We start from the raw sequence: 26,685 nt of genomic DNA, 5'->3' as shown, positions 1-26,685 counted from the left end.
TTCTTTGTATCATTGAGTCGCCTGTGTCCTGTCTGGCTTATGAAACCACCTCATGGCCGGTGGTCTGAAGTCAATTTACTGCTCTCGAGTTGTGCTTTGCTGTTTGGTCATGATTTCTACCGAAGTTCATATGTGGTAAATGCCAAATGTGAACTTGATCTCCTGGATGTGATCTCAGCTGTTTGAGCTAGCTTGGAAATTGCAACCGAAAGTTAAGGGGGAATGTTTGACAATCCATCCTAGTACCGTGCAACTAAATGTCCTGTTAATTATGAAACGTAGCTGTGTTCCAGGACCATCAGTTTGTGCTCTGCTTCTCCCTGGTGCTGGCTGGACCCACAGCTGCCCTTTCTCCTAGTTCCCTTTTGGCAGAGCATGCACGAGGTCGTCCTGGCCACCGTCCCAGCCATGGCAGGAACCTGTGGGCTGCTCTGTTTTGGAGCAGCGTGGGGCAGAAATCCCTCCCTGGCATCACTTCTAATTCCTTAATTTTCTCCAGTATAACAGTGAGTCTGGCTCTTGCCTGTCCCTAGGATTGAGATCATCGGAGAAGAGATTATTTTTCTCAGCTCATGTTTTGAAAAACCCTTGCTCCATCTTCAGCGAGGCCCCTTTTAATTAGGCAAATGCAGCATTAAGTAAAGAGAAGAGTATTTTGGCTATGTGTTTTTTTGCAATGGAATACTTCAATCCACTTACACCTAGAACATTTGGTCACTTTTGGAGATTGTGGCTTTGGGCTGCCAGTCCAGACAAGCTTGTTTGCAAAACAGGGTTTCTTAAGCTAAAATGCTAAATTTCCTCTGGGCTATTTCATTCTTCTTTCTTAAATACATACAGAAAGAATATGTTTAGATAGGCTGAGTGTGCATGGTAAGTGGATTTTTCTGGACACTAAAAGCTCTGCTCAGTCTGATTCTGGACAGTTCTTGTCACTTTGTCACCTTTGGGGAGGGCAGGGTTTTGGTGTAATTTTAGGTGGCACTGTTTGGCAGCTGAACAATAGTTTCTAATTTCTTATCTTTTATAAAGACCCAAATCAAGCCTGCTCATTAACAGACTTCACAAAACACGCTTGCAAAATGTCGTCCTAAGTCCTAAATTGTTAAGAGCTGAAGAGTTATGTAGTGCAATTAGGATTCTGTCACTTCGTCTTGGAGACACCGGGGTGGAGGTGCCATGAGGGGTGCGTGTGTGTTACACTCTCTGCCTTTATCGGTTTTGTCTGTGACAAGGGAGGTGGTTTTAGGTTGTTCCTCTTAATGCCCTTCGTTATCCCTTTGCTAATGGACTGCAGCGTTGCTGCTTCTCCTTTATACCCTTGGGGTTTGTGGAAGGGATTAAGGCTCAACCCAGGCTCTTCACGCAGCAGATGAGGTTTAATCTTTTTAGAAGTTACCAGTATTGGGCTCACAGATGCTGTGCTCACCGGCATTATGTGACCAGAGAGACTATACTGCAGGATTTATAGGAAATAAGAGCCTTGGGAGTGGAAGGAGAACACGTTGGGGGTTGTGCTTGGTTTTATTTTCTAAACAGCTTTGATTTTCCGTCAAAAAATTATTTAACTGATGATGCCAGGTAAGTTCAATGTGTCCAGCAGTAGAAACTGGCTGAATTATGGCTGTAGTTCTGTTGAATGGGATTATTTTTCCATAGACCAGGGCAAATAGAACTTGGGGAAGGGGCTGAGCTTCATGGTTTTTAACCATAGGGGCCTTTCAGCACCTCACGTGAACCCCTGGCAGCCTGCTTTGGGAAGCCTTTCTGAACGTGTTACAGCTACACTGGAGCGAAATATGTTCCAGTTCAGTGAGGAAAAGATGATTAAAATGTCAGCCAAGGTCTCTATATGTGATGTTCTTAGCTTTGGGCTATATTATTTATTGAAAGTAGGTCGTAACGTTTTGCTATTAAGATGATGGTCACTTGGCAGAGATGAACCACTGGACTTTGATAGTTTTCCCTGTAAACACTGTATAGTTCCTGTTGCTACTGGACCAGCAGAGCAGCTTGTTCAGAGATGCTGTATTTTATGTGTGCTTTGGTAGGAAAACACAAATTCAGCTAGCAGTAATGTCTGAAAACAACAATACCCTTCTTTTTATTTCCAAGGAACCTTGGGCCAGTAACGCAGCTGTATGTCAGCGTGGATGCCAGCACCAGAGAGAGCCTGAAGAGAATTGATCGACCTCTCTTCAAGGACTTCTGGCAGAGGTTTCTAGAGAGTTTAAAGGCCTTGTCTGAAAAGGTACCCAGTGAAGAACGTATTTTTAAATATTTTTTTTTCTTCCTTTTGCACCTTAACTACTCAGGACAAAAGTAGAAGACTTGGGAGGCTTAAGATGGACCGTGGATGGGTTCTGGATGTGTTGGAAGCATATTTACATGTTTTGTACATTACAGTGTATAAAGTCCAGCAAGTTTAATCAATTTTCCATGTGGGGAGAAATTTATTGACAAAAGCAGAGCAGAATGTGTGTCAAATAGGACAGTAAATTCTGCTGTGAATACAAGATGCTATGAGAGATTAAGAGATTATAAAATAATAAAATATTTCCTAATGAAGCATTTACACTGAAAAGCAGGCTGCTGAAGGAAAATGGGAAATTCAGGGAAGCCTAGGAAGAGTTAAAAATCCCCGTGTGGCACTTAGCATTGGATCTCAAAGGTTCCCTTGAAACAGCAGTAAAGGACATTAAAACGTGTGTGCTGGAGTTTACTAGCTCTAGTTGACCTCCCGCTATATAGAAGTAAACATATCTCCTTGTTTCTGGAAGATTTAGCCAAAACAGTGGATTTGAGCATAATCCTTTACACTGATGGTTTGTAGTAGCTTGTGTCTGAGACAGCTGAACAGTGACCTGAAGGCCCATGGGATTGTGCCTGCTGCTGTCAGCACAGAACTTGGTCTACTGTGTAAGAGTTTTTGTAGTGATTACTGAAGCACTCGTGGCCCCAGCATCACATGAGTTAAATGGGTGTTGGTCTCTTCTCCCAAGTAACCAGCGATAGAACGAGAGGAAATGGCCTCAAGTTGCACCAGGGGAGGTTTAGACTGGATATCAGGAGAAATTTCTTTACTGAGAGAGTGGTTAAACATTGGAACAGGCTGCCCAGGGTGGTGGTGGAGTCTCTATCCCTGGAAGTGTTCAAAAAACTTGTGGACGTGGCACTTCAGGACATGGTTTAGTGGACATGGTGGTGTTGGGTTGACGGTTGGACTTGATGATCTTAAAGGTCTTTTCCAACCTTAATGATTCTGTGATTCCATGAAAAATAGTGCTTTGTGAGCGTGTCTTCCCTCTCTTATTTACTTACTTAAACATTATTTACTGTGCTCTGGAAGCAAGTACTTCTGTTCAGTGATTTGGCAGAAGTTGACATGTTACCTGCTGAGATGAACAGACAAGAGAGAGTTTCACTTGAACAATGAGTTTTTCTGCCTCCTTCTGAGATGACAATGTTGGACCATTTTCTGCCAAATGTACTTACACTAGTAGATCTGGGAGACTCAGTGTAATTGAGTGATGCTTTATTCTGCAAAGTCATGCGAGTAGCTTGATCAAGCTGTTTGCGTGCAATGTGCCAGCTGATCTTGTTAAACAAAATCTCAGGCCAAACTCTGAGCTTACTGAAGTCAGGTACAAACTTACTGAGTTCTCTGTGTAAGTAGAGGAAGCTGTGGAAAGAAGGAGAGCTAAAATATTGAATGCAAAAATGTTGAAAAAGTCTTGTGAGCTTGCTTTTGCCCATCATTTCTTTCCTTCCACCTCTTGACCCTGGATAGATGTCGCTCAGTCATTGCTGTGTGCTGTCAGAAATTTTCTTGCAAAGAATTGAGGGTGAAAGTGTTGGCAAGTCTGTCCATACAGCTAAAAATACTCTGGTCAAGGTGAAGAGGAGAGGAAAAAGAAGCACAACTAGCAGGTGCCTTTTCTCCTCAAAGCAACTGCACTTTGAAGGGCCCTTGAAACACTGATAACACAAGAGCCAATTAATAGTTGCTGCAGTTGGTAATACACTGTTCCGCCAGCGCCCGCTCAGCTGCGTATTGCATCATCACACGTGGAGGACAGCAAGAAGTCTCAGGGAAGCTGCTGGCTGTTAGGTTTTTTTGCTTAATGCTATACATGGTTACGGTACCCAAAAACCGTCTTGAACTGCTTCTGGGCAAAAGTACCTTTCTGTTTTCCTTCTGAGTGTGTTGCTCGGCGTTCACGTGTGATGCTGTAGGACCGTGACGAATGAAAGGTGGTGAAAGCTTAATGCATCTGCTGATTCTTGAGAAATACAGCTCCTGTTTCAGAATAGGTGGGAAGGCGCTGATGCATTGTGTTGGGAAAGTGATGCTAATATATCTGGAAACAAAATACAAGTCCCGTATTTTCACACTGCCTGACAAACCATCCAGGCATATTCAGTTCTCCTGACGCTGAGGCAAGCTGGCAATCGCAGCTGGTATGAGTCACTGCTAATAAGAATCATGGATAGGTTTGATCTATGCATGTTTAAAAAGCAAAAATGGGCGAAGGGAGTTTTTAAAAACACGAGTCGTACTTTGTGCTTGCCGTTGGGGTGTTTGGCGAGCGCTGTTCCTGCACGGTTACCCTGCTCGCTTGGGTGTCCGCGGGCTGTCCCCAGGGTGCTCTGCTCGGTGCCGCAGGGATGGGTGGTTCGAGGCAGGTCCTGCAGCAGAATGTTGATGATCCAAACAGACCTGAGTGGGAGAAAGAAAGAGCAGAGGACATGGTCCTAGGTGAGAAGGGAGTGAGGATATCTCTCTTGGCTGTCCTCTTTCCTAGCACCAAAAAGCAGGCTGATTCTTGTTAAAAATACAAATGGAAGGGCCTGGGCAAAGAGGTGGACTTCAGATCTGTTGCCTTAGGGAGGTAGTTCTACTGATAACGGATTTCGTTATTTTAACTGAAGTTCTGCACAAAGTTCTTGAGCCCTTAATAAAGGAGTGAATTTAATAATGAATTGTTCCCAGTATGAATGATGATGTCATACAGCATGGTGGTGATTAGTTGCTACAGTATTTTCAAAGGAAGTTCAGGAATAGAAGATAAAAATCTGTTGCAATATTTCTTTCTGCAGCAAACACCAAGAAACCCCCTCTTTGTCCACTACTATTTGGAGTAAGTTTTATCCTTTCTAGAGTCCTTTCTCATTGAGATGATTGTTGTGTTAAATTCTCTATGCTGAGGAACGTTTTTTGAGAGAGGAGTTTGTTAAACAGCAGGTACACTCCCAGAAGGATCCATTTGTTTCTTGTCATGTGTCTTCTGCCCTCCAAATTAAATTGAGAGGAAAAGGAAAGATGTTAGCATGTGCGACAGAATGTGTCCCTTCCAGACATCACGTTTGAGAAGTCTTGTAGCCTCGTCCTCTGACAGCCTGGAGTTCCTAAGAACGATTGAGAGGTGACTTGACTTGATAGACAGGCACTCCGAGGAGGCATTAAGGATGTGAATCCTTATTCTCATTGTGAGGATGAAAAGTCTGTTCCAGTGGTTGAAAGGCATTTCTTCCAGCCATTTCTGCTTCATAGTTCTATATCCAAATGAGAAATGAGGTACAAATTAATAATGAGGGTCCAGAAGCTCAGGAGGGAAGAGGTAAATTTTCCATCCCTTTAAGTTTTATGATAAAAGTTGATGCTTTTTTCAAAGATACCACTTACCAAACATGTGCTGAGGAAGAAATAAGGAACCAATGTTCTCTGAGCTCTCATCCAGTGGCAGTCAGACTTGTGATCCATTTGTGTTTTGACTTTGTGCTCTTGTTTTCCTCAGTGATACTAGACCAGATTCTGTAGGTTGAGAAACTTTGAAAACTGTTGTTCTCATTGTTGTTGTCCATAAGTCACCAAGTGTTTTCCCAAGCGATAGGGATGTTGACTGAGGCAAACGGGAATCCCCCACTGAGTTGCTGATAAATGAAGTGGGCATGTGGTGACCCAGTATGGCAAAAGTGCGTACAGATTTCTACCCAAGCACTTTGAAAATAACTGGAGATAAGATGGTGGTGGACATACCAGCAGAACATGCCCCGTTTGTGGTTCAACATTACACCGCAACATCTCTGAGCATGCTTTTTTCCACCTGTTGAGAGACTAAGACCGCTCTTGAAGCAAGCGGCTGCTGGTCCATGCACGCTCATGGGCTTGATAAGCACTGGGAGAGAGGTCCCTGGTGTGGCTCATGTGCTCTGAAGAGCACTCTTCCAACCTTGACGTGGCGTCACCTCTTCTGTCTGTATCTTCTTGACTTAATCATGATAAATCCTGTCCAATCTGCTCGATACACTGTACCTTATAGTACTTGCTGTGCTGCCAGACACCAAGTAGGCATTGCAGAACTGCTTTAACTTTCAGAGGACAAGTGCCAATGTTCTCTTAAACAGATTGGAGCCACGCACAAAGCAAACGAGGAAAAAACCCTTTAGGTTAATAGATGACATGGCACTGCAGAAACTGATGAAGCAGAACGTTATCCTTCCTGTCCTTCTAGGAGGGTCAGAAAAAGCACAAGAAACAGTTTACTGGCACTTTCTGGAGTTCAGTTAGACCTGTGTCATTAGACATCATACACAACCCTTGCTTTAGACCTCAGGTAAAACCTTGCCCTCAATCTTTTTCCATTTCATAGAGAAACAGGGTCATGGCTCTGTGGGTGACATGTAGCAAATGTTGTTGGGTTTTTTTTCCCCCTTTTATTAAAAAAACGACCATAAAGGGGAATTCTTAGCTCTACTTGTCCTAGGATATCACATATTTGACAGTGCATGGATTTGGCAACTGTGGCTATGGACTCCATGCTAGAGATGGTTTGTCCAGAGAAAGGTATGAAATATAAAAACGTCTCCTATTCCTGTCTTCCAGGTCTGCATTTGCATGCTGCTTACAGGTAGTTCCTTGTATGTTTCTGGGTGATGAAGACATCAGCTTGCGTATTTAAATGTTTTCAGGCTTGCAGCTGGTGCTGTTTACTTTAGTCTTTTTTTTTTCCTTTCCCCATAGTGATCCTTTCTTCAAAGTTGCCCTTGGCTTCTGTGATTACAAACGTGGTGTAAATACATTGAATTATGTCTTAAGCATGTTTTAGTGCTTATTACATATTATATGACAGTAATAATTGCTTTTATGAAAAGAGCACATTTGATTTACATGGAGATTATTTATGTGGTTACTAGGGGAGGGGAGCTGGTTTGTAGAGCCTAGTCTGATGTTTCTGAGCTAAGAGACTTTTTAAGGAGAATTTAAATGTAAAATTTGCAACAGATGTTAGAATCAGTAATCAATTTTGCCACTATAAATTTAGAAGAATTTGACTCTTCTGCACAGTAAATGCTCCTCACCAGCTGTGTGCTTCTTTTAATGGTTTTGCTAATGAGACTTCTGGCGTAAGCCTTTTGAAATGCAATATGATGAGTGTTACAAAGGTACGATGTTTAATATTAAAATTATTGTCTCTGAAATACATCTTTCTCTGTTCAGTTTAGCTCACAGCAAGCAGCAATCCAAATGGGCTTCAGTGAGATTCTTGGCTGCAGAGGGAGTGAAATCTTATTTCTTCTGTCTGCTCCAGTACCTCTTGGTTTGCTTGCATGTAAGAAAAGGGGAAAAATGTTCATAAACACACTTAAGAATCAAAATGATACGTTATTCCAAGCTGCTGGTTGTTACTGTGTGTCTTATGAAGACAGGATAGCGAGACTGGGGCGAAGGCAAGGTGTCTCTGGCCACCCAGCGAGCCTGAGGCAGAGGTGGGTAAAACCTGTGTTCTCTTAGCCCTTGCCCGGCGCTTTGTTACCCCGCAGCAGTTCCCTCCTGCTCCTCACTGCCGGGCCCACGGGCGGTTCGTGTGCTGCGCGGTCTGGCCGGGGGAGCAGTTACAGCTGCGGAGAGGCTGCCCGGCTGCCGCCCTCGCCGCCTGGTATCAGGCGCTTCTCCCCTTCCCATGTCCTTCGGAAACGGGCTCTGACCTGTGAAGTGCAAACGGGAGAAGCAGAGAGCCCTCCTCTTCCTCTTCCAAGTTTCCGAGTTCACCCTTCTCTTTCACTCCTTAACGAGCACGCGTTATTTAGCTTGCCGAGCTTTGCTGCAACTTAACATTTAAGAATCATTTGCTATTCTTACTCTTTATTAAACATGATCTTTCTTTTGCTTTGAGCTCTTCCTCGAGACTGCGTGAGAGATGCCAGACTTGGCTTTTAGAGAACTTGGTTCAAACCAGCCTCTATTGCCCCTTCCAGCCCTTCTGTTATGTGTTAACCCAGTCACTAGCAAAGGGCTGCTCTGTTCCCTGGGGCTGAGCCCTGTTCCCTGGGGCTGAGCCCTGTTCCCTGGGGCTGAGCCCTGTTCCCTGGGGCTGAGCCCTGTTCCCTGGGGCTGAGCCCTGTTCCCTGGGGCTGAGCCCTGTTCCCTGGGGCTGAGCCCTGTTCCCTGGGGCTGAGCCCTGTTCCCTGGGGCTGAGCCCTGTTCCCTGGGGCTGAGCCCTGTTCCCTGGGGCTGAGCCCTGTTCCCTGGGGCTGAGCCCTGTTCCCTGGGGCTGAGCCCTGTTCCCTGGGGCTGAGCCCTGTTCCCTGGGGCTGAGCCCTGTTCCCTGGGGCTGAGCCCTGTTCCCTGGGGCTGAGCCCTGTTCCCTGGGGCTGAGCCCTGTTCCCTGGGGCTGAGCCCTGTTCCCTGGGGCTGAGCCCTGTTCCCTGGGGCTGAGCCCTGTTCCCTGGGGCTGAGCCCTGTTCCCTGGGGCTGAGCCCTGTTCCCTGGGGGCCAGCACTCCCAGCTACCCCAACAGGCTCCGTGGTCTTGGGGACTTCTCACTTTCTCAGTCTCTAGTTGTGAAATAGAGCAGCAGTCTTCATGTAAAAGCACCCTGAGAAGACAGAGCATGTGTGTGGTTTTATGCGAACACTTTAAAAAGGAAAGAGTGAGCCTGAAATTCTGCTTGTGGCAACTAGGCAAAGGAAACTTGTATCTGCACTTTATGGGCTTAAATAGGTTTTAAAATAAAGTTGAAGTAACTGGGCCAAATGCCATAGATTGGGATTGTGCAGAGCATTGCATAATACTCCATTCTGCTAAATGCATTAGTTGTTGGGTTTCTCTGCTCGCTGACCGATTGTCAACGGCTCTAGCATGATGATTCAGATAAGCGTTTATTAGGTTCATTGAATCTATTCATTTGACATTTCAGGAAAGATGAGTTGACAAAGCATCTGCAAGAGTGATTTATTTTCTCATCTCAGACAGGGTGAGTGTATAATTGAGGCAAAAACACTGCAAACAAGGAAATGGATTTAAGGTAATGTGGTAACAAGCTTCTCCCAAGCAGAGGGAACATACTCATGGACTGTGCAAGGCAAATAAAATCAGGAGAACGTGTTGCTCTGGAGGGGGTGAGGAATCCTCTTGTCAGGGGTCATCTGTGGTGCAGGTGTGTTCGGATGACAGAGGCTGGGCTGCTGGCTCCAGGCTTGCAGAAGTAGCTGGAGTGACACAAGGACTTCGTGCCACATGGCGTCTGGTGGGGTGGGCTCTGGGAGGGCTCTTCTGCTTGGGGCGAGAGCAGCGTGCTTGCCTCAAACTGCTGCTGAAGGCGATTTGAACTAATTCAGTTGGTTTGGGGCTGAAGCAGCTCAGCTCCGTCCCTTCCTCCAGTTCTCTAGGGCAGGATCTTGCAGCGTGGAGGTGGCAATAGAGCTCAGGGAAGGGTCGTGTCTTTGGTGCTCTGTTGTCAGTAACCTTCCTCTGCTCCCATGTCCGCTGCTGTGGGTAACCTGAGTGCCAGTGAGAGCAGAATCTGATCCTGAACTTCCTTTGTCAGATTGACTTTTAGCAATAAACCAGCTTATGCAAAGAAGTGCCGTTTTCCCTTGTTGCATGTGGATGTTTGTGCCTTGGCTCCATTCCTTTGTATGGCTTTCCGCCCCCCCTTAAAAATCCAAAAGCAGGCAGTGTTGTGAGTTGGGTATTTATAATTTTGGACACTTACTGGTGGGTGTAAATGATGGCTGTGATCAGTGGGGTGGTCTTGTGACCTCCCAAACCATGTGCCCCGACATGTGGTTTTCATAGCTGCTGAAATTACTCATCTGGAGCCGTGTGGACTTGCAAGTTGTGTGCTTGAGAGCCAAGTCCTGCATTTTCTCCTTGGATGAAACTGCTGTTAGACTAGCCAATGTAAGAAATGCAGGAGCTACAACACATGGGTTCAAAGCCTCCCCTGAAGCTGCTAAATTGCTGGAGTATCTTTCATATAAATTTGTGGAGTTTATTGTCTTGCACATACTTGCATACAGAAAGCTGGTAATTAGTAACGGTGACATAAGGTCAAAGCAAACTGGCAAATCAAAGGTGATTTATTTTTTCGTTTTTTACACAATTAAGGCCTTTGTAATGGCTCAGTTTGGCTTCTTTCAAATTCGTTCAGCCATTTCTAAGTGCAATAGTTGGGTGCGATTACTGTGCTGACTAATTTGGGGATCTCCCTTTCTTGTTATCCCAGAAGAGCACTTGGCTGCTCTTAAATCTGGTAGAGGAACTCGTATTCGATACGCTGTGGATGATCTCCTCTAACTGCTTAGTTCTGAAAACGGAGGAGCATAGAGAATACAGGTGGTGATGGGCCCTGGAACTTGAGAGTTGATGATCCATAGCGCTAAGGTAACTGTTTACAGACTTGTAAAAATCTGTGTCTGCTTCATTACATTTATTTCATTCTGGCTCTGTGTGTTGAAATTTGCTTAACAATCTTTGAGGAGCCTTATCTCCCCACAGGGCTCTTCTGAAGAGTCCAGCTTTCTGTGAAAGTAGGAGAATCTGAAAGCTTTTCGTAGAGACTCTGTCTCTAAAAAAAGGCTTTAATTCGAGATGTCGGAGTTTCAGGTAACGTCACGCAGGTACCCCTGAAAGCAGCCTCCAAAAGTGGGAGCAGAAGTTGCACTGTGCATCCAGAGACATGTAAGACTTTGTTAAACCCTTTGCCACGCTTGTTTTAAGAAGCAACATAATTTTAAAATCCATGTATTAGGCTCAGGAATACTTTTTAATATGTGCAAGATTTTATTACTGTTACAGATTGGACTCGCTCCTTTGCAGAAGGCGAAGACTGCAGCAGCATAGCTGTTGCCTCCGGCCGGCGTTGGCTCGGCTGTGCTTCTGCGGAGGCTCTGGCCGTGCCGCAGCGGCCCGAGCGGGAACTTGCCATTTTTGTTCAGGCTGCCAGAGAGGCACATACGTTACAGTTGTGCAAGGTGGGTAGTTTAACGGTTCAGTCTGTGCCTCAGTGAAGCGAGGTGAGGAGATGGAGCTCATCGGTAGCAACGTGTGGTGCTGCATGCCCGCGGTTTGCATTCAGGCAGGTCTGTGAAGCGGGACCTGGCAGCAGACCCTGATGCTAGCCCTGTTTTTTGTCATGACGTTGGATTACTTCTACCGTCTGTTTTAAGAGATTCGTTCTCTTTTCTTCATTATCCGGACTCTGTTGCATTGAGCAAATCCCTCTGATTCTGCTAGAAATACTCCATTTTCACGCATTGCTTCTGCTGCGGTTGTCTGTGGGGAACAGATTCGCACATGTGACGGAGCAATACTGCGCTCCGAGCGAGGTGGGGACGGCAGGATGCCGCACGGTGACAAACGAGAGCTCTTACGTTTTGTGTGATGCTTCAAGAGAATCTTACCTGGCAGCTTTCAGAGATTTCATGCTCGTGTCTGCACTTGAGAGCACATTGAGCGCAGGAGTGGGGCTGAGGTGAACTTTGCTGAAGCCCATGGCTGACCTCGTTAGAGCCGGTGTACGCGGGGATGAGGTCCCTCCTCACAGATATAAGCAGCCCAGATCACGGGTGCAATCTGTGATGGTCACCCAGTGGTCTTGGGGTGTGTAAAAGAACTTGTAGTGGTTTTCATCACGTCGAGACAGGAGAGATGGCTGCCCGCAGCGCATTGCTGGATGCATCTTTGCGCAGCTGCGCGGGGAGCGGAGCGCTGCGCGGGGAGCGGAGCGCTGCGCGGGGACGTAGCGGAGGCTCCTTTGCAAGGAAGGGCGATGCTTGCCTTGCGAGCCGCCGGTCTGCCGTCTCTCCAGACGCTGCGCGGTGACGCTGGCCCGGCTGTGAGAGCGGGGTAGCCGGGGGGTGAACTTGCTCAGCAGGTGGAAATGATGGGGCAGGGGTTGAGGAGCTCAAGTATCGCTCCCTGCTCTGAAGTGGTGATGCTCTCCAACTTTAGTTCCTAGAGTCTGTCTGTAGCGAATAATCCTGTAAACCAGTGGGAACTGAAAGGAATCCAGCTCCTCAAGGCTAAAGCTCAGAGGCTAACTGCTCAAAACAAAGAGCCCGATACAAAGCCTGCGGGAGCTGCTAAAAGCTCCCAGTGCTGCACCTGCACACTCAGGTAGTGCTAGCGAGAAGTGTTTGCAGGGGGGCTAACAGTGGCCACAGGCAAACGGCTGTTTTGCAGCAGGATTGATGTCCAGACCCCAAGCGCGTTGCAGAGCGTCGTCCAGGGGCTGCCTTCACAAGTCTGCCCGTGTGGAGCATCGCTCCCACGGTGCTGGGATGGGGCACGTCCCCTCCCCGCCCATCCCCTCCTGGCGCGTCTCACTCTGCCCCGCACTGGGTAGCAGTGCTTGCAGTCCCCCGCTCGAGCTGGAGCTCGACTGTTTGATAGGATGGGCAGTTAAAATGTTTAAAGCCTATTTACCTTTCCATAATGTTTGTTACTGCAGAGCCTAACTCCTGAGTTAGGGCTTCACAAGAGCAGTAGTCTTGCAAGGATTGTTTAATCAATAAGAAAGAAATTTATTTCAGGCTCCTTGTTTATGTTGTTCTTTGTTAAATGGGTAAGATTTTCAGCAAATTATGGTGGGGCTTTCAGTTCTCTTTTTAGCTGATTTGGACAAAACCCAGAAGAAAAACATTACAAATCCTTTGCTTCGCAGACTGCGAGAATGATTTTGGGTTTTCTTAACAAGGTAATTATGTTTTTTATGGCAGATTAATCTCTGCTTTCATCAATTGACTCTTGAAGTTGTGTGCCTGGTTTGTCGTTTGCTGCGATAATGGGTGCCAGTTTATTCTCTTAACTACAATAGCCCCTTCCCAGGCCGAGCCTGCGCTTGGTGTGCCGAGCCGTTCCGTTAGTCGCGCGGCGGCGTGTCCGCGTTGCTGGCGGCTGCCCTCTGCGAGTTACGCCCATGAAAGTGCTGACATTTTGTCAAATCATGGATTCTTTTTACCTTACAGACCTGATGCCTCTTTGTTTTTCATTATCCTGTGACTGCTCAATTAAACCATCATTATTACAGGATTATTTAAAATGCAGTTTATTCTTCCTTCCTGTATCCCCCTTTGCTGAGCAGAAAGCACTGATTTAGAGGAACATGCTTTTTGAGCGCTGCAGAATTTTTCAGTGGGATCTTGTTTTCCTGGCTGAGATTTCCAACTACAGAAGTCCGTAAGGAAATGTCCAAGTCTCTGGCTGTATGTATAAATAACTGCTGGGATGGCTTAAAAATACTGAACACCTGGCAGCTGATGTGGGGGAGGATTGGGTTCCTCCCCTGGATCTGAAGAGACTTTGGTGAATGTTCAGTTCACTCTTTAGCCAGAAGCCTTTGGCTAAAGTTGGACTCTGGTTTTAAACTACTCTTATCCCTCGATGGGTGTTTTTTTTGTTGTTGTTGTTTTTGGGGGGTTTTTTTGGTTTTTTTTTTGTTTTGGTTTGGTTTTTTTGTTTTTTGCACAGATGAATGCCATTCAAGTTTTTTTCAAATTCCCCACTCCGTGTGTTAAGATACTTCACACGTTACTGTTTGAAGCAAACTTCCCTCCTGGGCCCCCCTCCTTGTCTGTAGTTTGTTCTTACTGTTGCCTCTTCTCTTCCCCACACACGACCAGACACGAGTGTCTACCCCATGCTGTAACCTTGCACCGCAAGTTCTGGCCCAAATGGAAGTGGAGGTGCCTACTCAGCTTAAACAGAAATAATTTTTATGGTCAGAGCAAAGCGAGTCAGTGATTCTCCTGGATTTTGCACCTCTTTGGAGAAGGAGCGGTTGTGCGGGCGGGACGGAGCCGAGGGGGTTGCCCGCTGGCCGAGCTCCTGCGCTCGTCCTCGCTTTGGCCAAAGCACGGGTCGCATGGCGGGTCCCGCTGCTGCCGCTCCCACCCACGGGACTGCTGCCGCGCTTCAGTGGAAGATGCCTGTGCGGAAAAGGACCTTCACAGGAGCATCCCCCGTCGAGCTTCTGGTTTAAGTCCCTTCAAAGGCAGCGCTGGGGGAGGCTTTTACTCTGGTGAAAGGGCTTTTAGTCTCACGAGTTCCCTTTTCCGCTCAGATTCGAGCCCGTCTTTGGTTGTAGCAACTCTGTGGTGCAGCGCTTGGTGGGAGCGCTACCCAGGCTCGTGCTTTTTCTGGCTGTTTGGTGTTAAACACGCTCTGTTTCCCCAGGAAATGAAATATCGTCTGGCTGTGTGGTCTGTTTAACAGCGAGCTTGATGTGTTTTTTTGCTGATGATTTGGTATGATCTCTTTTAATGCTGTTCTTCTATTTTAAGTTAGGTTGCATTGGACTTTTTTCTCCCTTCTGTATAAATTTTACATGATAATTCCTTGAAACTGCCCTAGAAGTGGTGAAAAGAAATAAATAATCACTGGAATGTTGTTGGTGCTGGTTTAGAAATGTGTATTAAAAACAAGTCCATGGAAAATGGATAAGGAGCAGTCATGGTTCTGGATTTACTGAAGAAAAACGTTTTTAGGGCTGAGAACGAAGCTGTTGCTGTACTTTCTTTTAATTCTAGAGATTTTTAACTAAATAAACTGATTAGTTTCTACTGAACTGTGAAGCAATAAAGTAGATTACAAGCAATAGGTGGCGAGTACAGGAAGAATGATTATGGAGGGGAATGTGACGTAGGATGCTGGTTTAGGCAGGTAAGGTAATGAAATTTGATTTATTTTCTCCTTGCTTTCCAGTCTGGACTGCTTATTCTTGTGCTTCGCCCCCCAGCAGCACCGCTCGCAGGCTGAGGGGCTTTTCTGGTTTAAAATTCTGTCTTGGGAATTGGTCCTGGTGTGCTTGTCTCACTCCAGGATTGCCTTTTTATTTCAAGGCAGAATTTCAAAGCTGGTCAATACAAACCGATTTTGTATGATACCAGAACAGTTACGCTGACTGATTTCTGTCTTCAAAAAAACCTGGTGCAAACCAAACGTCCAACTTTCATGTTTTTGTGATTATTATTCATGACAGCTTTTTCATCTTCTTTTCAAGGCTCTAGAAGAATAAGAAGTTTTGCATGGATTTCAGACTTGGCATCTCAGAATAATAATACTTTTTAGAGACAATTTTATTCCTTGCACAAGTGTATTAAAACTGAACGAATTACTTTCTGCTTTGCTCTTTGTGCTTTGTCTAAGGGGACTGACTTGGGATCCAGGTGTCAAGGTGAGGTGTAGGATCAGCTCCTCATCACTTGGATGCGTGCACCTTGTAATTGGTTTTGTTACCTGATTTTCTTGCAAAGAGCAGGAATGGCTTTTGCATGAGAAGATAGTACCAGGTTTGTGGGGGTATTTCAAAAACTTTTTTATTTAAAAAAACCCAAAACAACCTTACATCCTAGTTTATTTGATATTGGAACTTGAACATTGAGCTGGAGCTGGTGTGGGGTCTTCGCTTGCTGCTTTAAAAAGAGGGGGGTGGTGATGAGGTTGGTTTTCTCCCCCATCCTGTGGATGACATGGGGAAAACTGTTGTGCTGTAAGATCCTGAGCAAAGGCTGAGGGCTTTGGTGCTGATCTGCAGGTAAATGCTGGGGTTGAGCACTCTCGCTTCTCTAGCAGTAAAGTCAAAGTTCTAGGCTTTGCTCTGCTTTTACAGCAGAGTAGCTAATGTGTTAATTATCCTGTGGTAATATACACCTTTTTTAGCAATGAAGACAAAGCCTCGACTTGCTTTAAACTGGTGTATTAATAGCAAATGCTTGAAAAAATGTATATTTTTAGTAGATACCTACGCAGCATAACCTATTCAGGTTTTTTGCTTTGCTGACTGTATTAGCCTGAAGAAAGGAAGCCGAAAACTTTTGTGCTTTGTGCTGAGTTGATCTTTGAAGGGAAAAAACTTCCTCTCTGCAAATCTGCCCAACAGAATGCTTTCAGGTGTTTGCAATGTGACTTTTAGAGGATGTCATCTCTCCAGTGCCTGTGTTCAGGCTGGTTGTGTAGTGACAGATGAGCCTGAATGAAGTGATGAGCCCTTTATTTAAGGGGAGGGTCTTGGTTGCCAAAAAAAAAAAGATTAATCTGCTGTTCTTTCAAGGGCACTGAGTCTTTCCCTGATGATGTTCTCCTGGAGTGTGATGGGTGCCACAGCTCATCTGCAGAGCTTCTGGGAGCCTGGAGGCTCAGCAGTGCTGGATTCAGGAGAGGCAGAAATGATCTCCGCTCCTTTTTACAGAGACTGTCTCCAGGCTGAACTGGAAGGGTTTGGAAAGCTGTGAAATTTGGGGTGTGTTGGCATTTGAGATTTCCTTTTGCTGTGTTTTGGATCTTTTATCCTTCCTGGGGTTTTATGCATAAAGAAGCGTGTTACTGAGGATGGTGAATAGATACTTGGCTGCAGGGTTGGTTGTTTTTTTTTTTGATCGCATCCCTGTGACAAGTAATTTCCAAGTGTGAAAATTTGAAAATTGCTTTGATATCTTTATTCAGGACTCGCTCGCTTAGTAAGGCATTGCATAACCTGAACAAGGGAACCGAAGCGGGTCTTTGGAGAGGACGGCTTCTCCCTTCGCAGGGGCCGTCGTTCGGAGAGGGCAGGTCACCTCTTGCTGCCAGCGCCGTGCCGGGCTGCGGGATTGCGCCCGCGTTTCAGTTTTCCGGCTGTTTTGTGTCATGATCAGAGTGGATCCTGGCCGGCTGGGAAGCTCTGAAAATGTGTCATGAAGTCAGTTTGCAGGTCGAGCCTTTTGTTGAAGGGAATACAATATTCATGAAGCTAAGGAGCTGGCTTTTGAAGTGGCTTCCTGTTCTTCATCTAACACCTGCGAAGGACCTGTGAAGTTGCGTGAAAGAAAGAGCAATTTTTGTTTAGAGTCTGCACCATAATTTCTTCTCCCCCAAGAGAGCTTTTTCCATTTAAGCAAAGCAGCGTTTCTATTGACAATATTGTTTTTGTTTCTTGAGTTTCATTAGCTGCAAAATATGGATTTATGTTGAGTTGTCTGTGAATGAAATGTCATTTTTCTAGCAATAAAATTTTATCTATACCTAAGGAAGGTATATGAGCGTTCAGAATATCTGGCTTTAAGCTAGTGCGTTGAGATCGGGGGTTTGATGTGTTTACTTCTGAGTGGTAGGACATTGTCACTTGGCTCTATTAAAAGAGCAGTTTCAAGTGACGCAATCCAAGGGAAGGGTCTTATAGGATATCAGTGCATGGTTTGGAGGAGGGGATTTGTCTACTCTTTGCCCTTTGTCCCTGCCTTCTGCAGTCCCATGAGGGCCGGTCCTGCTCCCGCTGCCTCCCCGGCCCCGTGGAGAGGGACACGCTCCTCTGCCCCAGCTGAACTCGTACCAATCCCTCAATCCAGCACCCTGCTCTCTGCGGCGCGGTTGACGTGTTCACCCCTCCCTCTTCCTCCTGAGATTAGACCTGGGATGTTTCATGAAGAATAATTGTATTTGATCTACGAAAAAATGAATGTTGAGGAGGAGGGAATTAAAAAGAAATTATTAAAAAAAAAAAAAAAAAAAGCCCCGATCCTCCCTGTTATTGAAGCAAGAAGGGAGCACTTTGTCAAACTGACATGTGAATCCTTTAACATCTTCTGGGCCAGCGGATGCCAGGAGAGCAGTGTCACCTCGTGGGCTCTGTCTCGGTCTGAGACGTGTTCGGTGCTTTGGCTTTGAGATTTGGCCACCGGCAAAATACGCGCACGCAGAAAATGCTCACGTCCGAATGTTACAGGACCAGGAAAATTTTAGGATGGTTTCGAAGGGCAACGTAAGCACCCTGGGAAAGGGCAGGAAGGTCGGCGCCGCTGCGTGCCGCTGCGAGGGCTGGGCTTCGCGCCGGGCTGCTGGGGAGGCTGCCCCGCAGCTCCCGGAGCTGGGCCTGGGGCCACGGCAGCGCCTGGCGTTGTGTTGCCGGGTGCGGGGGGCTGCAGGCGTGCGGCCTCGTCCGTGGGTTTGCCCGAGTCGTGGCTGCCCTGCGGAGGAGGGATGGAAGGGGCCGCATCCCCGTCTGCTGGCCTTGGCCGTGGCTTTGAGCTCTGGCCGTGGGGCACTGCTGCTGCTGGGACCAGGGCATGAGACACTCTTGAGAGAAAAATTTTGGTCTCTGTTGAATGAGAGACCAGGATCTTGGGTCCAGTTAACGAGTTTATTTTTTTATAGTGAGTATCCTTCCCTCACCTCATTCAATTTAATTTTTTTTCTCTTGTGCCCTGTGCTGGCATTCAAAAGATGCAGTGCTTTTTGGGGTAGCTTGGAAAGATTTTTTTTTTTAGCAAGAGTTGCGCAAAGTGAAAATGCTGCTTTTCCCCAGGTTGGTTCTTCGTTCCTTTGTCCTCAAGTGTTTGGGGAACAGGAGGCTGAGCTGGCCCCTGTTGACTTGCATTTTTGGGACCCTACTAGAAAAGGGTGACAGTTGTTACATAGCTTTCAGGACGCAATATCTGTCTCTTGAGCGTGCTGCCAACGCTGATGTGGTTTACGTGTCCTCCAAAGAGAAAGATTGAAAAGTCTTGGAGGAACAGGTCATAGTGTTATACATGCCAAAGCGGTTCTCAGTGTTTTTCCTTCTTTTAAGATATTTCTTGGACGATACTCTGTATTAAGGTGCCTTTAATGGACCAACGACTATATACAATCCCAAAGAAACTGCATGTGCTGTATTTTAGAGAAGCCTGCTATGATAACCTGAGCAAAAGTTTGGGAAGGTAAGGGGTATTTGTATAAAATTGTTCAGTTTCTACCCATATGCTTGGTGTCCTGTGCTGGCAAAAGCACCTCATTAACTGCTTTTTGTACCTGAGATTGTGGGTTGAGAGTTGGAGAAGTTCATCACAACTGGGCAGGATTACAGAAACACGTTGTCCCTTTACTCTGGAGCGCTGTGCACTGGCCTGAGGGAACGTCTCCCAGCGTGACGGACTCGCAGTACTTGGTGCTAATCGTCCTTAAGCATCAGCACAGGCCCTGCCTGGTGCTATTTTGGCAGCTCTTAAGGACGGGCTTTGAGCGTCTGGCACGTGTTGTGACCTGTGCTCGTCACCGTTACGATGACGTGCTCTGTCGGAGCAGCATCTGCCCCAGAGTCAACTGATTTACCAAGGGCAAGAGTAAAAGCATTGCTGACCTCTGAGCTTTGGGACACAGAGAAGGTTGGTCCTGTAGGGATTCTGCTTTCGGGGGCACGGAGCACATGTGGGTGCCTGGAGGAACCCAACAATGATGCTACTTAACCTCTTGGGAGGCTGCTCAGATTTTCAGCAGGGCCATAATCCTCCCTCCTTAGCCCTCCTGACTGCATGGTGAATGTGCTGTGACCTGCAGCTGTGTGACAGTTTGTGTGCCTTGCAGAGACAGAAAGTGGCATGACCGCTCTTCCACCGCTGAGCTGCAGATCGGAGCAGAAGCATCCCGAAGTCCAGCTGCGGCCCTGCGAGGAGATCGGTTGAGCCTGGAGTGCAGCCAAAGAGGCTTCACCTGGCTTTTGAGTGTTCACAACTGAAAAAAGAGCCCTTTAATAGTCAGTTATTCTGTTTCTGCGATCAGCTCTTTGCAGAGCGTGCTCTTCAGCCGTGATCTCCATCGGGAAAAGGCTGAAGATCGCTGCTGAATGCTCTCCTGCTGCCCGGGCTGGATGAGCTCGCTGGGTGCTCAGAGGGTCGCGCTGGGGCGAGGATGCATCCCGCCTTCCACGCAGACGTGCAGGCACTGTGCCGCACAGCTGCTCTGGTGAACCCCATGTTCTTCATAGTATTACTTTGAAAGTGATTCTGACTTCCCCAGCCTTGAACAGATTTGCTTCAGCGTACTCGACTGCTCTTCTGTCTGCTCCCAGCTCGTCATTCGGGTCTGAACTGCTGGTTATTTAGTCTCCCTTGGTGGTAACCTGATGGGTGACAGGGCTCCCACGCCGGCTGTAATTAGGCTTCTTGGCTGCAGCGTGCGCTGGCTGTTGCCTTCCCAAACCGTTGTTTTGTGCCAACGCCTGCCTGAGCTAAGGGAACCTTCTCCAACAGCTGCTGCCTGTAATCCTGGTGGAGGCGGTCTGCGTTTTCCTCAGCCCTCCTCCCGAAGGGCACTTGATGAAAATCTGGAACTCCTGGATGGGCAGGATGGGAGCTGTCGAGGTGGGAAGGCATCTCCGGAGATTGGCTAGTGCAACCTTCCTGCTCAGAGCAAGATCAGCTCGGAGGGTTGTGTTCAATATCTCCAAGCACGGAGACTCCTCAGCCTCTCCAGGCAACCCTTTCTGGTGTGGAGGCACCCTCTCCGTAGAAATTTCATTTAAAAAAGCAATTTGCTGTGCTTCAGCCTGTGCCCATTATGTCTTGTCCTTTCCCTGGGCGTTGCTGGGAAGAGTCGGGCTCCATCCACTTTGCTCCCCCCCGCAAGTATTTATTTACAAGAGCACGTTTTCTTGTTTTCTTCCCCATCTCTTATTTTCCTTCACCACCTGATGCGCATGCGGCCCCGGAGCTGCCCCTCCCTGGCAGGCTGATCGCCTGCATAAAGAGCTTTTCGGTGTAAAATAAATGCAGATCCACACCCTCAACTTTCACCCGTTCGAAAGGCTCATTATTGTATTAACTTTTTCTTTTTCCACTAATGTTATTCTGATGGCTGTCTGAAGTGAAATAATGGTTGCTTTTCCTGGAAACAGGACGTAAAGCACTGCAGTCTGGTTTTATATCCTGATGGTTTAGACTTTAAATTCTCAGGTCTTAAGCTCTTATTTCTTGTTTTTCAGTGCTTATAAGAGGATCTCCTGGGGCCCTATCGTACAACCAAATACAAATAATACATTAATAAAACAAGATTGTGTATTTGTACTGCTGGCAGTCTGTAAGGATTACTTGTATATAACATTTTGTGGTATTAAGCCCTTAGTGGTTTTGATCTGTCCCTTCTACCACTTTTTTAAAAGTGTCTTTTCTCTGCTCAGACAATGCTCGAGAGATGTTGCCCTCTGGGAAGAGGTTTCTTCAGTCGCAATATTCATTTCTGATCTTTCTACCTTTTTTCTGTATCCCTTTGGCAGTGTTTTAGTTTCTTTACCTGCTGCTTTCACCACTGGTTGTGATTAGTTAATACAGTTTTTGTGCTGGTTTAGTTGTTGCAGTGATGGATAATACAGAGTGCAGTTATTGCTTGTCAGTTAGTGCTGCCCTATGGGAGGAAAAGCCCTTTTAATGCACTTTGTAGCAGTTTTAGTTCTATGAAGGACTTGAACATTAAAGGTAAATGTCTAAAATGATCTAGGATGTGTATTGGAGAATGTTAAAAATGAGATTTAAATGGGAGGGGAAAAAAACACTTCCCTTCATGCAAGCCTTTATTGCTGTAAGAAGAAACACTCGCTGAAGCATTGTCCCTAATGTACGTTAGAAAATGCTGTGATAAAACTGAACTGGTAATGTTTCGTCCTCTCTTCAAAACTGTGCTTGCAATACTGCATTAACTTGGCTCTGACAGCATTCCTCCTGTGTTCAGCCTGTCGGCCTGAGCTTCGGACCATTCTTTGGTAGCATTTATGTCTAGTCCCTCTGCAGAATGAGTGTGAAATGAATAAATGAATATATCCTGCACCCCACCCCCCCACCCCCCACCCCCCCCCCCCCGAAAAAATGTTTGCATGCCTCAGCCCAGTTCCAAAGTGGGAGAGAGAACAAACTGTTAGAGTTATAAGGACAAAGAACAGAGAGTCATTAGGGATTAGCCCCTAAAAACTGTTTTTTAGATTATAGAGGGAAGAAGTGAGATGGTCCCGGCAGCTGCAGGCACCAAGATGCGGGGCAGAGGGTGGCCCCAGTCACCCTGGCTTGCGAGATCACAAGTGACTGGACTTCAGACACCAGAAGAAAGGGGAGGGAAGGCTGGCAGACCGCGTGATGGTCATCACCGCACATGGATGTCCTCTGCCAACACAAGATTTTTTGCAAACGTTTGTGTTTTTGCAACACTTTTGCTGGTGCAGTTGGGTTTTGGTCGTGTCTGCTTGAGCATGTTGTCCCCCTGCTCCAAGCCAGAAGCAGCTGTTGGTGGCTACAGTCCTTCACACCAGCTTCCACGTCACACCCTCCCTTTGTACTGGTGGCAGCCACTGGGAAGCAAGGCAGCTCTTCCAGTTGCTGTCAGTATTTTGTGGCCTTCCCTGAACCTGCCCCATCGCTCTGGCAGTAGCAGGGACCATTTGGGACCAACCAGGCATGTATAAAAAGTTGACAAGGGCCGGAGGCTGTTCCTGTGACCCAAGGAGGAAGCAGGGCTCCGTAGGGTCAGCCCCGTGTTTACGAACCCTGGGGGACCCCCGTCTTCTGCGTCGGCAGAGGGTTGAGCCACTTGTGTAATAGCAAGCGAGAAGCCTTCCTCTGTGCTGCCTCCTGCAGAGCTGTCCCAGGGAGAGAGGTCCCGGTGATGGCCGTAAGTGCAGCGCTGAGGACTGGTGAGTAAGAACCCAGTGGGTATTTGTTTCCTCCTTAATAACCATTCATGTTAATCTTTGCAATCTGATTTCATTCATTTTTAATAGACTAGGCTTGTTTTTCTTAAAATATGTTGCTTCCACTGTATTTTGGCATGAAACGTGAGCTGCAGGCAGTGCCCTCCAGCGTCATTGCCTATGGGGTGTGGGTGCGTTTGGCCCATTCATCTGCCAGCAGAGATGGAGGGGTGAACCGGTGTGCTCCCCCCGCCCAACATGGTCCATTGAGATCACAGCGTGGCGCTCCCAGAGTCATCTCCCTCCAATCAGTTGACTTCAATTTTTGCTGCCGACAAAGATGCTACTGATGGTTTTATTGCTGCGAGCAGTTCTTTTAGCCTCTGGAAAACATTGTGTGTCCTTTCGGAGATCTCATAAAGGAATTGAACCTTGGGAGGACACTTGGTGGCATTTTCTAAGCTTGCTCCAAGCAATGTGGCAGTAAATGTGTCCTTCAGGGTAGCAGGTGCCCTCCTGAACTGCCAACGCTTGAGTTACCTAAAGGTCTTGCCCTTGCTACTCCGCAGAGGTGACGTGCAAAGCTCTAGTTGATCCGCATCACGCCTGGGCTAGGTATAAATATTTTTCCATTAGTCTGTAGCACTTTTCCATAGATCTATTTGATACTATTAATTACCCTTAATTCCAGCACTTGAGACCAGTTCCTGCCTGGTCCAGTCTCCCATTGTCGGTATGTCGTATTCATATTCCCCAAATAGCAAGTATCTGCTGTCTGAAGATCAAGTGGTTTTTTTTAAGACCTTCATCTCACAAATGGATTTCCTGTGTTGTATTTCTCTGCGTTAAGGTTGAGATTTTCTTTTCCTTTTTGCCCCTTTTTATACCCTCCACTGCTGCAGACTATTCAGCCAGCAGTGGCGACGCTGCTCGTGCTGGGCTTGACAGGACGCGCAGTCCCGCTCGCTGTGTGCTCATCGCCAAACCACGTTTTCTAGACACAACAGGGACGTCCAGAAATTTGCTCTTAATTTTAGCATAAAACCATCCTGCCAAAAAAAAAAATGCCCCTAAAGGCTTCACTTCATGGTGCACTCCCCACTCTGACGATTGCACTGGGGAGCCGGACTCCCAGTCCGAGGGTGGGATCTGGATCAGGTAGGGGCTGGCATTAAAATATGATTTTTATTTACTGTTGCCTTGAGGCTGCCTGCATTTGTTTACCACTGTGAGCTGACCTTTGGGGAGGCATTTCTCGATTAATTGGGTATCTAACCACTTCAGGCGTGTGTGTATTGGAGTTTTTAATTTTGTTAGATATCTTCCTTCTGATTTCTTCTTTCCCTGTTATATGGCAAATGATGCGTTTATTTTTTGTATTAGTTCCTTCATTGTTTTTCTCTTTAGTAATTAACTGCTGATTTCATACTTGCCTGTTGTCTCTTGGCCTGAGCCTTTTGCCAATCCATTCAAATCATAAGAGTCTCTTGTTCTTAAATACATGCTTATATGCTATGGGTAGAGTAGAGGCCAGCTATTTTAATTCTTGTAATATTTGGCATTCAATAATCATTCTCTCAGTAATTCTTTAAAGTTACTCTCCACAGACCTTTTTTAAAAGAAACTACCTTTATTTTTTCAGGACACTGACTCCTTGCAGGTATCGAATCCTCGCTCGTGCTTATCTCCCGGAGAATTTTGCAGGTCTACCTGGTGCTTTAGGTTCCCAAGATGACAGGCAACAGGCAGGGAGTGCGCTGGGACACTTCTGCCTGTGTTGGGTTTAGTTCTGTGTACATATCTACCCTAAAGACCTGCCCCTGTCTGTGTTCAGATGTTAGTGGGAGAAAGAAGATGTGCCTGTTTTTTTTATTTGTTTGTCCTCTAGTTATTTGTTCATAAAAAATCTGGAATGTTTCCATAGAAAACTGGTGTAAAAAAGAAAAATATACATCCCCCCCCCCCCCCGCCATAAAAAATGTAGACATGTGTTTTAGGTAAGTGGTGTTTTGATTTTTGTACAGAGGGAAAAATTCACGTATGTGGCGTGTGGGTCAGAGGCTCTGGAGAAGTAAAACGTGGCAAGACTGGGGATTGGTACTGGGAAGTGTCGGTTTTACCTGGGGAGGGGTAATAGCATGAACTTCTTAATAGCCTTGGGCTGGAACTCAAGGTCCCGGGCTTCGTCCCCGCTTTGCTCCCGGGCAGTGGGTGCTGTCAGAGGTATCGCAGTGGGAAATGGTCTGAGGTTTAGGGATGGAAAGCTCCGTTCGGTAGCAGATCTCATGAGCTTGTCCTTCTGGGTTGAAAAATGTAATAAACCGAATCGCGAGCCTGCTTCCCCCACGTGGCGCCGAAGGTCGGGTGACCTTGTGCCACGGCATCTCATGGGTAGCAGGTAAGGGAGAATCTCTTGACTCAACCGGAGCCGAAGCCTGGACTTTCTGGAGCAGGAGAACTTGATTCCAGCCCTTGCTGTGCTGTGAAGTCCCAGCCCTGTGAGACAGCCTGGCCCCAGCGTGGAGTCTCGGGTTGCCGTGGGTTTGGTACGGCGCTCCCTCCCTTTGGCTACACTGGTGCTTTTGTCACGTTTTACAGTCCACAGTGTGCCGAGGAAGCAGAATGAGTTAATTTGAAAAACAATTTTGCTGGAAGATTTCTCTATAAATAAACTCCAGAGATAAGTGAAATAAAACATCAGTGGAAGAGGAAGGGGAGGGGAAAGATAGAAATGAGCAGATGTAAGCAGTGAGACTGGATTTGTGCCATGGCCAAGTGCTTACGTTGACAGAAGTCCTTTTGTTACCAGTAACCTCTTTGGTGAGCAGCCCTGAGAGGGAAAATCAGAATAACTCCAAGGAAGAGTTCTGAGAGTGCCGCTGCGCACAGAACTGAGTCGGGTCTGCGGAGCTGCGGCGCGGCGCGGAGCTGCGGTGCGGAGCTGCGGCGCTCAGCAGCGGGATGCAGGCGACGGCTCCGTGCAGGGATGCTGCCAGGCAGAAGTCTGGCCGCCCGGCTGCGCGGGGTGACCAGGGTGGATGCCTCCTTAGCGCGGCAGCTACCGCGTTTGCTCCTGATGGTTTGCACCACGCTTTTCACAAGGCGAGGTCCTGAGCGGGGTGCGTTCAGTGCTTCCCGGTTGTGATCTTAATTGTCGCTTCGTGCTTCCAGTGAAGTGTTCTGCGTAACTGGTCACAGCAGAGCCTTTGCTCTGCGACGCTGTACCTGATGAGCCGGAAGAGTTCGTGGGCAGGGGCAGGTGATGGTCTGTCTGGTCTTGTGTGTCCTGTCCAAAAGTCACCAATGCCAGATGATCCAGCTGGAGGAAATAAAAATATCTGTATAGCAGCTAATGGTGAGATTTTCTGCCTGAGGAAGCAAATCGGAGAGCACTAAACTTCCTGGTTATTTTCCCATTAAGTTAAAGCTCCTGTAAAAACAAGGTGCCTGGGATATATAGAGGGAAGATAAGTCTTTGTATGGCAAAAGGTGGCTCAGCTCACAGATGCTGTGAAGTGGTTTTCTTGAAAGAACAAGCGAGGTGACTCCTGGTTTGGATCTGGTTTCTTTTAGCCCCTGGGGTCTTGGAATAAATTAATGATTCCCCCGCCGTTTGAAGCTGTGTGGAAGGCTGGAACATCCTCCCTGTGTCAGAATGTGTTCCTAATGTAATTTTTCCTTTATTTCAGCAACAACGCACTGTTTATAGGCTGACACTGGTGAAGGCTTGGAATGTGGATGAACTCAAAGCCTATGCTGACCTGATATCCCTCGGTAAACCAGACTTCATCGAGGTCAAGGTGAGCTGCACAGAGCCTTTTTTTTTCTTTTCATCAGTATTTTACTTTTTTCCTCCCCATTTCTCTGCCCTCCCTGGTCTTAAACTTATACAAGCAAATTGAATTCTTCCAGAGATTTCAGTGATGCATAAAGAACGTATCTCTTGCTTTTAAAATTAGAAACCTGGCTGCTGAACTTCTTATGTGTGCGTTTG

General features: G+C 46.8%; 1 protein-coding gene across 2 annotated transcripts in view; it reads left to right on the top strand.

Annotated features, from left to right (window-relative positions):
• Positions 1 to 26,685, top strand: part of LOC309411897 (S-adenosyl-L-methionine-dependent tRNA 4-demethylwyosine synthase TYW1-like) — a gene marked incomplete at both ends in the record, with an annotated part of 106,706 nt that overhangs the window by 53,614 nt on the left and 26,407 nt on the right. For both annotated transcript variants that reach the window (XM_082008663.1, XM_082008662.1), the window contains 2 exons: positions 2,116 to 2,251; positions 26,381 to 26,491. In XM_082008663.1, the coding sequence (XP_081864789.1) occupies positions 2,116 to 2,251; positions 26,381 to 26,491 (247 nt within the window). The remainder of the gene's footprint in view (positions 1 to 2,115; positions 2,252 to 26,380; positions 26,492 to 26,685) is intronic.

The sequence above is a fragment of the Phaethon aethereus genome, assembly GCF_964289735.1.
Source record: "Phaethon aethereus genome assembly, chromosome: 19".
Classification (NCBI taxonomy): domain Eukaryota; kingdom Metazoa; phylum Chordata; class Aves; order Phaethontiformes; family Phaethontidae; genus Phaethon; species Phaethon aethereus.
The sequence above is the reverse complement of the archived record's forward strand: the minus strand, read 5'-3'. Positions and strand labels throughout refer to the sequence as shown.